Source organism: Heterocephalus glaber, unplaced genomic scaffold, assembly GCF_053883595.1.
Source record: "Heterocephalus glaber isolate CG9 unplaced genomic scaffold, H.glaber_assembly_v1.0 deba00001606, whole genome shotgun sequence".
NCBI classification, from domain to species: Eukaryota; Metazoa; Chordata; class Mammalia; order Rodentia; family Bathyergidae; genus Heterocephalus; species Heterocephalus glaber.
Genome location: NW_028258377.1, coordinates 31,785,247 through 31,799,217, shown reverse-complemented (window position 1 = coordinate 31,799,217; position 13,971 = coordinate 31,785,247). Strand labels below are relative to the sequence as shown.

The window sequence follows — 13,971 nt, the reverse complement described above, 5'->3', positions numbered from 1 at the left end:
AGAAACTTGCAAAGCCTAACGAATACAGCTATGGAGACCCCACTTTTCAAGGTACCAGTCTGTTGGAAACAGACCCTAAGATTGCAAAGCTCCCTTAAGACAAGCACTAACAGGGGTTATCATTAAAATAACTCAACCACAGGCTCAGTGCAGCTTATTCTGTGAAACTCAAATCTTCAGGAGTCCCATCACATTCCAAAATTTATCAAAAGCAACTAAGTGTAACAGAAGGAAAGAATGCCTGAAAACTGCTGAGACTGTCTCCAAATCCTATGCCCTCACCTCTACCGAAAGTCACCAACTAATTCTCTACAGGCGGAAGCTGACCCGGAAACACATTCTACTTAGTTCATACCATATTTTCATTTGGCTTTTCAAATTCTCCAATATGCAAAGCTAAATATAATTCACATAAAATCTAGGAGGTCTGAAAACGCTAGGCCCAAATTTCTGGAAGGTGACGGACCATTCCCTAGATAAGGAGCAGCTGCCCTCTTTAGATTCCTTATGTAATTTCCCAGTTCCCTGTCATTTCCTGCCCTCCCTTACTCATTTCCATGGATGCCTTGGTCCCCACATGCATTGTCCCTCCCTGCTGCCTATCATGGCTCATCATTTCAAATCTCATCTTTCCACTCCCTGCTTCAGCAAGTTCAACCTCCTCAGTACCACCCGGTGAATCCATTACCCATCGACTGGGGAGTTTCTCCTTCCCCAGATTGGAGCCCCACCTGCTCACCTCTCCTCAGCACCAGTTGAATGTTCCTCCTCACATCATTGAACCAGCCAGGCACTTCTATGCGGCAGCAGTACACCCCGCTGTCCCCTTCTTCGGTGTTTAAGATGGTCAAGGAGACATCACCCCTCTGGATTTTCCCCCTAAGTCTGTATTTTTCTGACATACGCGAAGTCACTCCAGTTCCATCCGTGTGGATAAGCTCCTGGTTGCATTTGGAATTGGGACACTGGCCTTTTCCCCAGCACATGCTGTGGCTGCTCGGAGACCAGGACAAGTACAAACAGGGCAAAGTCACTGATTGACCCAAAAATGCTGTAAGGGCAACCTCTGACCTGGCTGGTGCTGCAAGGAAAAATGAAAAAACTAAGTTGTGCAGTACCAAAGTCTCACAGATATGCTGCAGTTTTTGTGCAAATAGATGATTCCAGGAAGATGCCTAGAGTCACAGTGTATACGTTTCTTTAGCATCAATTTGATATGATCATAAGCCCTGCCAAGCTTCTCACTCTACATGCTGCTGCCCCCAAATAGAGAGAGTTGGCCACCAGCATCTCTAAATTCATCTCAGAAGTAAGACCTTTCTGCTGATTTAAACACTCCAATCTTGAGTGTCATTCAATAAACCAATAAACTCTCAAATGAAAAGTCCTGGCTCTGCAATTCAATTCCACTATTTCATATGAAACCAATCCAAAAACAACACCATATTCACTGCTCTCAATAAGCAGATACTGTGCACTGCTGACTTGAATGCCTTGAACAGGACAGTGCTAGGCCTGGAAGATGGGCTGAGCTGGTTCTGATGTGCTATTCCCCTGTCAGTCAGTCCTGGAAATGGAATTGGCCTGTTCGGGACCACTTGCTTGTTCTGCAGGTAATATGAAGTCAGAAGGAATTAATAGATCATTTACTTATTTTTCTTTAAAGGAAAAATAATGATTTTGTATTTTGTGGTTCAATATGAGGTTTTGATCTATGTATCCATTTAAGTAAGTTTCAGTTAAACTAAGTAATGTATTCATCACCTCACCAAGGTATCAAATTTTGTGATGAGAACATTAAAAATCACTTAGCAATTTTGAAATAAATAATCCACTATTAGTATTAACTGTGAATACCATACAGTACAATAAATCACTAAAATTTATTGCTCTTCTACTATGTTTCTTCCTTGGAGCCTGCTGACCATGATTTAAACCATGAGCCTAATTCAACCTCTCTTTCTTTAAGTGTGGGTGTCAGGTTTGTGTTCCAGTGACAGGAAAGCTGACTAATGCAATACCCTACTCCACTATAAAAAAGCCCGATACTAAAAGTAGCAAAAGACATAATAGGTAATTCACATATGAGGAAAAAGGAGCAGCCAATGACTGTCACCCATTAGACTGCAATGATACAGATGATGTCACATGGCCAGGCTGTCGTTAAAGGAGGCTCCCAGACATTGTTGAGAGGGCTAGGAAAGCATACAGCCTTCCAGAGGAAACTGGAGAAAAATGGTGCTGTGAGTTCATGCAGCTACTCTTGGAACAATTTGGAAGTTTCTACTCACTTTCAGTACATGTGTCCTAGCTACGCCCTGAAGATGGCACAGTTGTTATCTACTCTAGAAAACCACATGTCCACTAGGATGCCAATATGCAATCGTTCACAGCAGTCTCCACAATGGACTACACAATGTATGTATGGCAAATGGTTAAAGCACAGCTACTTAGATTCCATGAAATTTTATATAGATTGGTAGAATGAGAGACAACTATAGGAGCTGACATGAAAACTCTAAGCTGGATTTTACTGTATAAAAAGGGAAAATTCTAAGATAAAAAATATATGTTTCAAAACTAGAAATAAAATATAAAACTGTTCTCTGGTACATAAAATGTTTGCATTTTCATGGGCTCAACTGTATGAAAACAAATGCACAGAAAAGTGTCTGGTGGGACAGACACCAAACTCATGGCCTTTGTTTCCTGCAGGATGAGAGGAAAAGGACTGGAACTGGGTGTAATGGTTAAGATGGATTCTATTTCCCTAATCTTCCTTTTATAATATTTTTATTATTTCACCAAGAGCTTCTACATTTGATTAAAATTTAGTATTTTTAAAAAGGAAATGCGTGTTTGTGTGTAAGGGAAAAATATCCATTAGGGTTACATAGTAAACCGCATGCTTCTAGTCACTCCTTTCGTATTCTTGGAGGGAAACCACAATAATTCTTACTGTAAGACAAAGAGGATAACACTTACCTCAGAAACAGTCCTAGAATTCACATGACATGAAGCATCAAATGCCATGTGAAATTAATGAAGTGTTAGTACAAGTACAAACACATAGGAAATAGGGCAAGAAACCTCTTTCCAGCCACAGACGTATGCAGGAGAAAAGGAATCACTGAGGTCAAATCAGGTTACCTTCTATGGAATTCCTGAGTGAGTATAACCTAGGCTATGGTTTCCCTTTAGCTGGTGACTTTAAGCAAAGCTCTTCCAAATCCAGAACCCAGTTTCACCACTATAGCAATGGTTAAAAAACAAAATAGGGCTGGGGATTTAGCTCATTGGTTTTGCCGCCTGCTGCGCAAGCACAAGGACCAGAGTTCAATCCCTGGTACCAAAAAAAAAAAAAAAAAGAAGTAATATAACCACTATAGCAATGGTGGCGAATCTATGACATGCACTCAACTCTGTTTTCTTCTTACAACAAAAGATGTAAACGTAGAGTTGTTTTTCTGAAGCAAAGCCTCACTATTCTAGTTTAATTGCTTTGTGATGCACAAGTAGGATTTGGGTTGGAATATGGCACTCAATCTCTAAACTGTCTGCCATCACAGATCTATAGAGTGAGGGGCTTTCTTAGGTGCCTCTGAAGAGCATACCCATTTTATGACTCCCTAAACAGCCACTGTCCTTTAAATTTTATAAAAAGCACATGTGAGGAACCTGGAAGGAAGCTTCCCCACTGCCATCCCAAGCTCCTAGGGCAGAGAAGGTGAGCCAGTCCCAGCACCTGGAAGGAAGCTCCCCCACTGCCATCCCAGGCTTCTAGGGCAGAGAAGCTCAGCCAGTCCCAGAACCCAGAAGGAAGCTCCCCTGCTGCCATCCCAAGCTCCTAGGGCAGAGAAGGTGAGTCGAGCAGGTGCCAGAAGCACCCTCACACACACTGTGGAAATGAGAAGACACGTAAACAAGCCTCAAAAACAGACTTCCACATCACCTACAGCAACCCCAAAGGGAAACGAGATGGAACAATCTGATACTCAACCACCTGGACTCTCTGAACTGGCAACAAAAGAGGATCTGGGAAAAATGAAATCAGAAATAATTACTCAGATAACAGCAAAGATTGTGCTCATGGTGCAAGACATGATTAATAAATCTAGAGAGGACACAGATAAAAAAATAGAGGATCTGAGAAACATGATGGAATCCCAACATAGGAAACAAATGGAATCCATAAAACAGATGCAAACAGATTTCCAGGAGATTAAAAACTCCACTGAAGGTCTGCACAGCAGAATGAGCCAATGTGAGGGCAGAATTTCAGATATAGAAGAAAAGATTGCAATTAGTGACCAGGAAAAGAAAAATTGCTCAAAATTGTAAGGGAACATGAGAAATCAATCCAGCAGCTGCTAGACGATGCAAAGAAGAATAACATAAGACTGATTGGAGTCAATGAAGAAAGAGGAGAGAGTGCAGATGACATAAAAAAACTGTTCACAGAAGTGATGGCAGAAAACTTCCCAAAGAGGGGGAAAAGAACTTGATGTACAGATAAGTGAGGCATATAGGACTCCAGCTAGCCTTAATCAAAAACAATCTACACATAGGCATATAATAGTTAGGATTCCAGAAATCCAACAGAAGAACAAAATTCTGCAAGCAGTGAGAGAAAAGAAACAAATCACATACAAAGGAAACACCATCAGAATCACAGCAGACTTCTCAGTGCAAACCCTCAAGGCAAGAAGAGCTTGGAGTGATGTATTTCAAGCCCTAAAGGAAAACAGCCTCCAACCCAGATTGATGTACCCTGCAAAACTATCTTTCAAAATGGATGGAGAAATAAGATACTTTCATGACAAAGAGCACCTCAGGAACTTCATGAATATCAAACCAGCACTCCAAAACATTTTAGACAATACCCTAGGAAAAGACAATGAGGATCACAACCCCAGGAAACCCAGCAGAATGAATCCATTGGTCCTGACAAATTAAACGCAAAGAGGGAGAATCCAACAAAAAGAAAAAGTCATGACAAGGCTTTTAAAACTTTTAACTTCATCTCCCTAATAAGTTAATAATTCAATCTTATTATTGTACTGATTAGTATTTTTCTGATTCTAGAGTTGCACACCATTCCTTGTGCTATACTGGCTATTTATCATCTTCTTATGTCTACATTGTAATTGGGTTGTCTATTAATGAGCTCTAAGAATTCTTTATATATTCTGCTCATAGGTTATATGCATTGTAAATATGGTCTGTTTAAGGACTACTTTTCATTTTAATGATGTCATTTAAAGTTCTAAATTTTGATGGAATCTCAGTTATCAATTTTTTTTTTATACATCATGTTTTTTGTATCCTAGGTAGTTCTTGCCTACCCTGAATTCATAAATATTTTCCATTATAATTTCTTCTTAAAGTTTTATACTTTTAGGCTTTCTTATTTAGGTTCATAGATCCCTTCAAGTTATTTTCATGTATGGAAAAAAAGGGTTGAGTTTAATTTTTTATATATGGATACCAGGTGTTCTAGTGCTGTTTGCTGAAAACACTATCTCTTCCTTAGCTCTTGAATTGAGTTTATATTCTATAACATGCTAATGTTAAATAATCTTTCAAAACGCAGTGGACCATGTATGTGTGGTTCTATTTCTAGATTCTCTGTTTTATTCAAATGATCTGTATGTCTTTCCTTACACCAACACTGCCTTGATTACTGTAGTTTTAGAAGAAGTCTTAAAATTAGGTACTAAACATCTTCCAACACTGTTTTTATTTTTGTTTTTAACTTTTCTAGGTCCTTTGTACTACTACATAACTTTTAAATTTCAATATCCAATTCTTCATTTATAGCAAGTATACACAGACCTAAATTTTTATATATACCTTGTGTTTTCTAATCCTGCTAAATTCAAGTAGAAGTTCTAAGAGCTCCTAGAGATTTCTTAGTATTTTCTCTGTAGATGATCATTTCATCGACATAGAAAGATTTTGCTTCTACCTTGCCAATCCTATCCTAATTGTGTCATTTTATTGCCAGACTGTTTTGGTGGGGCCTAGGTTTCAAAGTTTAATGGGCAGATGAAGAGTAAGCATATCTGCCTTTGTTTCCCACCTTAAGGAGAAAACATTGTATCTTCTCCATTCATATAAGGCATTCTCGCTGGAAGTATGGAGTGCATGTCTTTAATCTGTTGAGAAGGTTCTGTTCTACTTCTAGTCTCCTGATAGCTTTTACCATGAACAGCTGTAGAATTTAGTCCAATGCTTTTTCTCCAACTAGTGACAGGATCATATGGCTTTTTCCCTTCCTCTGTTTAAATGATGACCTTTGGGGGTGGATCTTCCAATGCTGAACCAACACTGCCATCCCTATAACAAAACCACTTTCTACATCCTGCCAGATCTGACTTCCAATAGTTTGTTTTGTTAAACAAATTTCTATCTATGTTCATACTTTTTTCTTCTATTATCTTTATCCAGTTTTAGGATTAGCACAATGTTGAGTTCCTAAAATGAGCGGAGAAGTGTTCCTTCTTTTTAGTGCTTTAATTGTTTGATATAATTTATCAGTTAAAATGTTTATGAGCCTGCTGTTGTCATATAGGTAGGTTTTCAAGCTAGGAATATATTTCCTTTAATAGGTGCTATTCAAATTTTATATTTCCTCCAGAGTTAGTTTCATTAATTTGTCTTCCAAGGTACTTCTTAGAAGTTGTCAAATTTATTTCAAAAAAGATTTTTGTAATATGCTTTCTGTATCCTTTTAAATTCTGTAAAATCTGTGGTAATGTCTCCTAGATCTTGATATTATAATTTTAAAAATGTATAACTGATATTGTGTAACAGGAAGAAAAGGTCTAAAAGAGCAGGGAAATTTGGAGGGGGTAGGGGAAAGGAAAAAAGGGAAAGGAAAAAATATGAGAAGAGGAAAAAAAATGGAAACAAGGTCTTTGCAAATAGGGAAGGGTGGAGGGGGTGAAGGGAGGGCAGGGGAAGGGAAAAAAATAAGAACCAAGATACTCGTGTAATGGTACAAGATCCCAATGATGAATGTAACTGTATTTTATACCAAAAATGTACCAATAAAGTTAATGGGAAAAAAAAAGCACATGTGAAAAAAAAAAAAAAACAACCAACCAAACAAATAAACAAAAAGAACAGTTCACCAGGTGCTGCCTCATTCAAGCAAGGTGAGAGAAGCTCATTTGATCAGAGTCCTGAGAGAAGCAGTGCATGCTTACATAGACCTTGACAAACTACAACTTAACAGACCCTAAACTTCAACTTCCCAAGGCAACATACATGCCAGTAAATAAATAAATAAATAAATAAATAAAAACACTGAGAAAGAACCAGGCTTGCTGACCATGGTTGGTGCATGTGGCAGGGCTCAGCCCAGTCTGCACAATTTAGAAAGACTCTTATCTCAAAAAAAACCAAAAACTTTAAAGGGCTGAGGATGTAGCTCAGTGCAATGTTCTGGGCTCAATCCCCAGAACCACAAAAAATAAAAACCCAAAAGTAACAGATTATAGTTCTCTTTCATTAATGGGGGAGGGAAGTTTAAGCTATACCTAAAATACAAATGTGAAAGAGACAGGGATTGATTTAACTCCATAAATTATTTCCTGTCTATCATGCACCTAGCATGGAACTAAGTGCTGGAATATAACAGCAAACAAAGCAAACCTGGCTCCCTGAACCAATAGGGTGGCTGGGGAAGAAGGCAGCTCAGTGAGCAGGCACTAAGGGGCACAAGGTATGTGACATAGGACCTCCAGAGAGGATAAGGACCAGTCTGGAGGTGATGCGGTAGACAGGAAAAGCTCAGCTTCAATAGATAGATGAGGATGAATGGAGGTAAGAAGGACAGAAAGAGGCAGAAAGAACAGCATGACTTAGGCTGGAGAGGCAGAGAAATGTTTGTTTTGCTTGGAATGCAGATGTTTTCTCCCATAGAACTTTTGTAAACTCACACCTGAATAATCATGGACTTTTAAAATGGCAAGGGGCATTAGATGTAGCCTAAACTTTAAGGAATAGACAGATAAAGGTCTCACCTGGGTCCCTCACTTCACATGTAGAGGAGCCAGTGCAGTTTAAGCACATTCCCAGCGTCAACGCAAGTATTCCCAGCAGTGGCAGCTTAGACCAGAGTGATCCCCATATACCCCAGGATGAAAGATCTTCACTGGCCAGAACTGAGTGCATGCATTTGCATTATCCAAGTGCTGGAAACAACATGCAGAAAGGAAATCTCTCCATGAAATCCCATCCCCAGCACAATAACATCAAACCAAGAGCAGGTAAACACTCTGAATACAGAAAGTGATATGAATTACAGCTTTGTAATTATCAGAACAACTTGTTCTGTCTCTGACTATGCTGTGTAACATATGCAGATGAAATTCCTTAGGCACCTTCATCTAACTCTTCTATGTCTTTTCTTCTTAAATTGCCATTTCCAATGTAAGTACAAATTATCCCACCCCACAACCTCCAAATCAGTCTCTGAGTAGAAACCTTGTATATAACAAGGCAGGAGACAGACGCTCAATAAAATAAAATACAACGTGAAGGAGGGGAGGAATGTCATAGAAACCCTTTCTATGATTAAACCCCCCCCAAGGAGTCCCACTTGGAGGCTTTTGAGCACTTACTCAGATAAATCCACACGAGCACCACTGCCAACCACAGAATGACAGCCCCTTTGCACATTTTGGCAGGAGTCAGTCTGTCTGTCAAAAATTCATGTTTTATACCACACTTCCTGCTGACAGGGTGGGACATGTTAATTTCATTTCTCTTTTTTCCTCAGTATCTTCCCTTTCCTCATCCTGAATGGCCTCCCTCAACTAGGGATGCATGATAAAATGTGCTGAGTGCTTTTCTCGTGGTGCCTAGGATGTGTGTACAGATGTGTGAATGAGCTATGGTCACGTGGGCTGCTGGAAAATTGGCAGTAAAAGGCCACGAACTCTGCACTGGCAATTGTTCCCATGGGGATTCCTCATGGCGAACAAAGGAAAGTTAGACTAGATCCCACTCTGGAATCCCCTCACCCTGACTCCTGGTCCCCTTTCCCTTGCAATGGAGAAAAAAAATAGCGGGGGGGGGGGGGGACGGACATCAGTTCTCACATAACCCAAAACCACCATCCAGTTTATAGTGCAGGGAAGAGGAGGTTCAACAGAAGCACCCTGTGGTTACAACAAGGACTCAGGCAACACCAGACCCAAGGTCTGGCCCAACACCACCACTGGACAGTGAAGCCACCTGGTGGGGAAAGGCACAAAGGATAAAGCAGATTAGAGGACCTGCACAAGATGATTTTATAGCTCTTTCAGACTCCACAGATGCAGTGATAGATCCAGCACTACAGACCAAGGTAGAGGAAGAATCAAATCAATACTCACCAGCCAGAAGTGTATCATAAATCAGTACTTTTTTCACCACTAATATTTATTGGCTGCTTAATTATATGCCAGCTATTCTACTAAGTCATAATGCTTCATTTATTTTTCACAGCTCTAAGAAATACGTATCTCTTATGCCATTCAACAGCCAAACCAAATGAATCTTAAGAGGGTTAAGTAAATTACTCAATCACCATAGCTAAATAGTTGCAGATACAACACTTAAACGTTGGACTTCCCATTCCAAAGCCCATGCTCTTAATCAGTACACCCTTCTTTGACTCGTGAGTCTTAGGGTAAAACATCCATAACCCCACGCCTGTCCTACCTAGCACTAGAGAGGATATTAGAGGATGTACAAGTGTTCTGTATTTTTAATAAAAACGCTCATTTGATTATAATCTGCTAAATAAGCTGCAAACATTCAACATTACTCACACTATGAAAATCTAACTATCAGATGAGGCTCTAGACTCAGATGAGTTCTATAAATGAGGCAGGGATGAAAATAGGGAGATTCAGAGAAAATCTTCCCACTGATGCCACAGATTATGGGATCCTTTTCTCACACTAACCCAGGAAACTGAGAGATTCATCTTTGGATAAACTGGATGTGCCTATAAAACTCATATTGGTATTCAAGTACTCCTCAATATACCATGCCGTCTCCCTTGATATAGTCAGCAGTGCATGATGCCAGCCACGGACATAGAACTGATCATTATTAGTTTTTGCTTTGTGTCACTTTTAGCTATGAACAGACAACTAAGGCTCACCATACGGAAGGGTTTCAACTTGACCAAAATAACAAGGAGAGTAGAGAAAAACATTTTCAAATATTTTTTTAAAACTATTATCTTCTCAGAAAGAAAGATCTTACATCCATGAAAAGGAATGGAGAAGTTATAAAGGGAAAAATCAGAGACTAAGAAAGAGTTCTTGAAAATTAAAAATACTTTCTCTATTATGTCTCTATTATTACTTTGTGGGAAGTTTGCAAAATAAAGAAAATTTCACAGAAAGTATAATAATCTAAAATTACATATTCAGTAGTATTGTTCCAGTGTGTTAAAAATAAGAAAATGAAAAATAGAGAGGAGGATACTGTTAAAGCAATAATAAAAAATAAATTCCTATTACTAAAAGCCTTCAGATTGGGATGCCAACCAAAAGCTATACTCCATGAACAAAAAGATTCCTGACAAAATAGTACACTGTCATGTAATATGCTGCATTAAAAGGATTTGGAATCATAACACCATTGTTCTTCTAAACAAAACTAGAAATGTACACAAGAATGTTTTTAAAATTCAAAAGGAAAAATGATATTCAGTGTAGAATCTTACTTCTACCCAATTTGTTATTCAAACATGGCAATATAAATGACTTTTTTGAACATAAATAATTAACATATACTTTCCACACTCCCTTTTTTAGGGAACTACAGGAGAGTAACCTCTAGCAAAACAAGAAAATTCATCAGGAAAGTCCTAGAAGCTGGAAAACGGGATATCTGAATCAAAAAAAGGAAAATTCCAGAAAGTATTCTGCAGAGCAGAGCTCAAGAGTAACTGCTTCCATTCTCTGTCACTATCACAAATCACCCTGAAATGTTGTGTCCAGAAAATTTACTTTGAGTATGTCCTGGGTGACTGATCTCAGATGGTCTTTTCTAATTCAGGCCGATGGCTAGAGCTGCAGACAGCTCAAGATCAGCCTGAACTGTTTGTCCAAGAGAACTTTTGCATTCACCTGGTGGATGATCAAGGATGGATGACTCTTTTAGTTGGATGTTCAATGAATTGTGGGAATGCTTACGTGAGTTACGGGCCAGACTGGCAACTCCACATGGTACCTTGGACTTCTTTAGTATATGACAGTCTCAAAGTATATGGATTTTTTTTACATACTGTCTGACTTTCTCAAAAATGAGCATTGCAACAGGCTCAAGAATAATATGCAATTGTTTTAACCTAACTTTAGATGTCATTCATTATTATTTCCATAGTATTCTATTGGTCAAAAGTTTTAGCACCATCTCAGAGTCAAGTGGAGAAACAATACCATGGTAAAATAAGCATCAGGAAGCGTGGTTCACTAGGGACCATAGGGAAGCATTTCTGGGGACCAGATACTATAACCATAAAGTAAGGCTGGAGCGGAGGACAGAGGCATAAGGTTTGGAGGCATAGTGGAGTTGCAACTGGTTATTTCATGCACTTAGGTGTTTGCTTTGAAGCAAAACTTAAATAAATACAAGTCCTTCCCACAGTTAGGTAGATCTTCCCCCTCTATTTTCCAACCCCCTCCCCTGTAGCTGCAACTCCTTGTTCTGGTACAGGTAAAATTAACAACTATGTCCTATAAATAAATATTCTGCTCTCATATGATTCATAAGGCACTGTCTTCTTTCAAGGTAAAGTTTCAAAAATGTCTACCCTTGTCCTGTTCTGGTAAAAATACTTGCTACATCACTAAAAAAACCCACCATCTTTGACCAAATGTATAAAAGCTGAACTTTTCTTTGTTCAACGCTCAGCCATTTTAAACACAGAGTCTGCTAAGCCAGCGTATACACCTTAAATACATTCTCCTGACTCCCACTTGGTCTCTCCTGTCTCTTGGTATTCTGCAACATTTCTGTCGACCACAAAGGGACTGGAGATGAGAGCTGCTGTCTCCTTTGCCTGCAGGCCTGAAAAGGGCCTGAGCTGCAGGAACCCTGAGTCTTTTGGTGCCACCAGGTGAGATTTCAGCTCTGAGAGGGAATCAGCCCTCCCACAGCCCTGAACCCCCCACCCCTACCCCACCAGTGCAAAAGGAACCTGTTGGGATTGAGGACAATTCTGGAACAACAGTGCACTACAGGATAGTGGTAAGATAGGGGCTCCCAGGGAGAACCTGTCCTGTATGGACAAAAGGGGAAGCTGAATACTTCCCAGGGAATACCAAGTAATCTGACCCAGATTAAATCACACCACACCAGCACCCCCATCAGGAGTGGCCTACGATGAGAAATGGCTCCTAGGGGTGCTAGGGACATGGAAGTGGCCCACCATAGGAGAGGCTCATGGCCGGTCAATCTGGACTGAGTCAGACAAAACCTACAACCCCAAGTGGAATGTGGGACAGACCTGCAATGAGAATGACTTGTAAAGGGGGTATGACAAGTAGTCAGACTCTGGGGGAGTCAGACAAAACTCACACCCAGGTGTACTTAGTAGCTGGACTCAGAATGAGTTAGGGGAAACCTACACCCAAGCAAAACCTACACCCATGCTAACAAATGAGATAGGAGAGGTGTATGAGTGTGTGTGAGTGAACCAAATAAAGTGTGTGAGCCCAGAGAGTGTGAGAAAAGAATATAATTATGTGTAAATGAATGGAGTAAAGTGTGTGAGTCCAAGGTTGCCTGAGCTCAGCTGGGGACTGGGGGAGGGAGATACTCTAATTGGTCTAAAAACAAAAGTAATTGAGAGAGTGATTTGTGCTGTAAAGGGCAAAGGCATGTAGAAAGCTGCTTAGCTTTGGTGCACTAGGATATACTGGTGGTGCACCACAGACAAGCTAATAAAAAAATAAAAAGCACCTTGTAAAACACGGTGATGATGCTGCCCAGCCCAGATGGGGACCGAACCTAAAAGAATGCCTGAGCCTCTGGCTATTCCAGTGGGGCTGGGGAGAGGGTCAGGGTGGAGAGACTTAGACCCAACTGTGCCTGCTGAGGTTAAAAAGACAAAACAAGGATCATTCTTTCATTTTAAAGGACCAGAAAACAAGGAGCAAGACAATGCAAGGTCACTCTTGGTTCAGGAGCCCCAAGGCCATTGCTTGTTCAGCATTACCACCCTGGCACAGCCTGCAGGTATTTGAAAGCCTGGGGCTGAAGGGTCAAAGTTAAAAAGCTGCAAGTGCATCCTGAATTAAAAGCATAGAAATGTTTTACAGGAGGAATCAAATTACAAAGTTTAGCTAATTGATAAACGAACTTTTGGTTTCCAATTTGAGTTGTGTTTAATTGGTGTACTTGCTTTCCTCTCTATCTGTTGATAAGAACATTCATTCAAGGTTAATTTGAGGTCTGTTGGCAGCCAGTCAAATTTAAAATTTAACAATCTGAGAATTTAAAGAAAAAAGGAACACTTTAAAATCCAAACAGCTGCAGCCAAGTTTGTTATAAAAGATTTATAGTAAATGAGATAGAGGAAAACATTAAAAAGGCTATATGTACAAAAATGTACTTTTAATATGAGAAGATTTTATATGGTAAAAGTTTTGTCCTGTTAAAAAGAGAGATGATGACTAGACTAGAAAGCTTACAGATGTCAAGAAAAAGCATGCAGAAGTAATTTATCAAAGAAACTATGTATGTTTGCTTGTTGGTTTGGTGAAAGCCAATGTTGTTCTTTCCAAAAGCTTCTTGTTGCTCAAAAGACTCAAAGATACGTATGGTTGCTTGTTAATTTAGTAGAGCTCAAGTTATTCCTAAAACAAAAGTACTTGAGAAAATAATTTGTGTCACAACAGAATAGATACAAGAGAAAAAACATCAAAACCCACCCCATTAGGATGTATATTAAAGAAC

At 39.6% G+C, this 13,971-nt stretch overlaps 1 protein-coding gene across 3 annotated transcripts in view; it reads right to left on the bottom strand.

Annotated features, from left to right (window-relative positions):
* The window catches only part of Timd4 (T cell immunoglobulin and mucin domain containing 4), a 100,574-nt gene that overhangs the window by 34,766 nt on the left and 51,837 nt on the right, over positions 1-13,971 (bottom strand). For 2 of the 3 annotated variants that reach the window (XM_013078707.3, XM_087194914.1), the window contains one exon: positions 740-1,081. In XM_013078707.3, the coding sequence (XP_012934161.2) occupies positions 740-1,081 (342 nt within the window). Of the gene's footprint in view, positions 1-739; positions 1,082-8,030; positions 8,188-13,971 lie in introns of those variants that run through there. The other variant, XM_087194915.1, reaches the window with a different exon arrangement.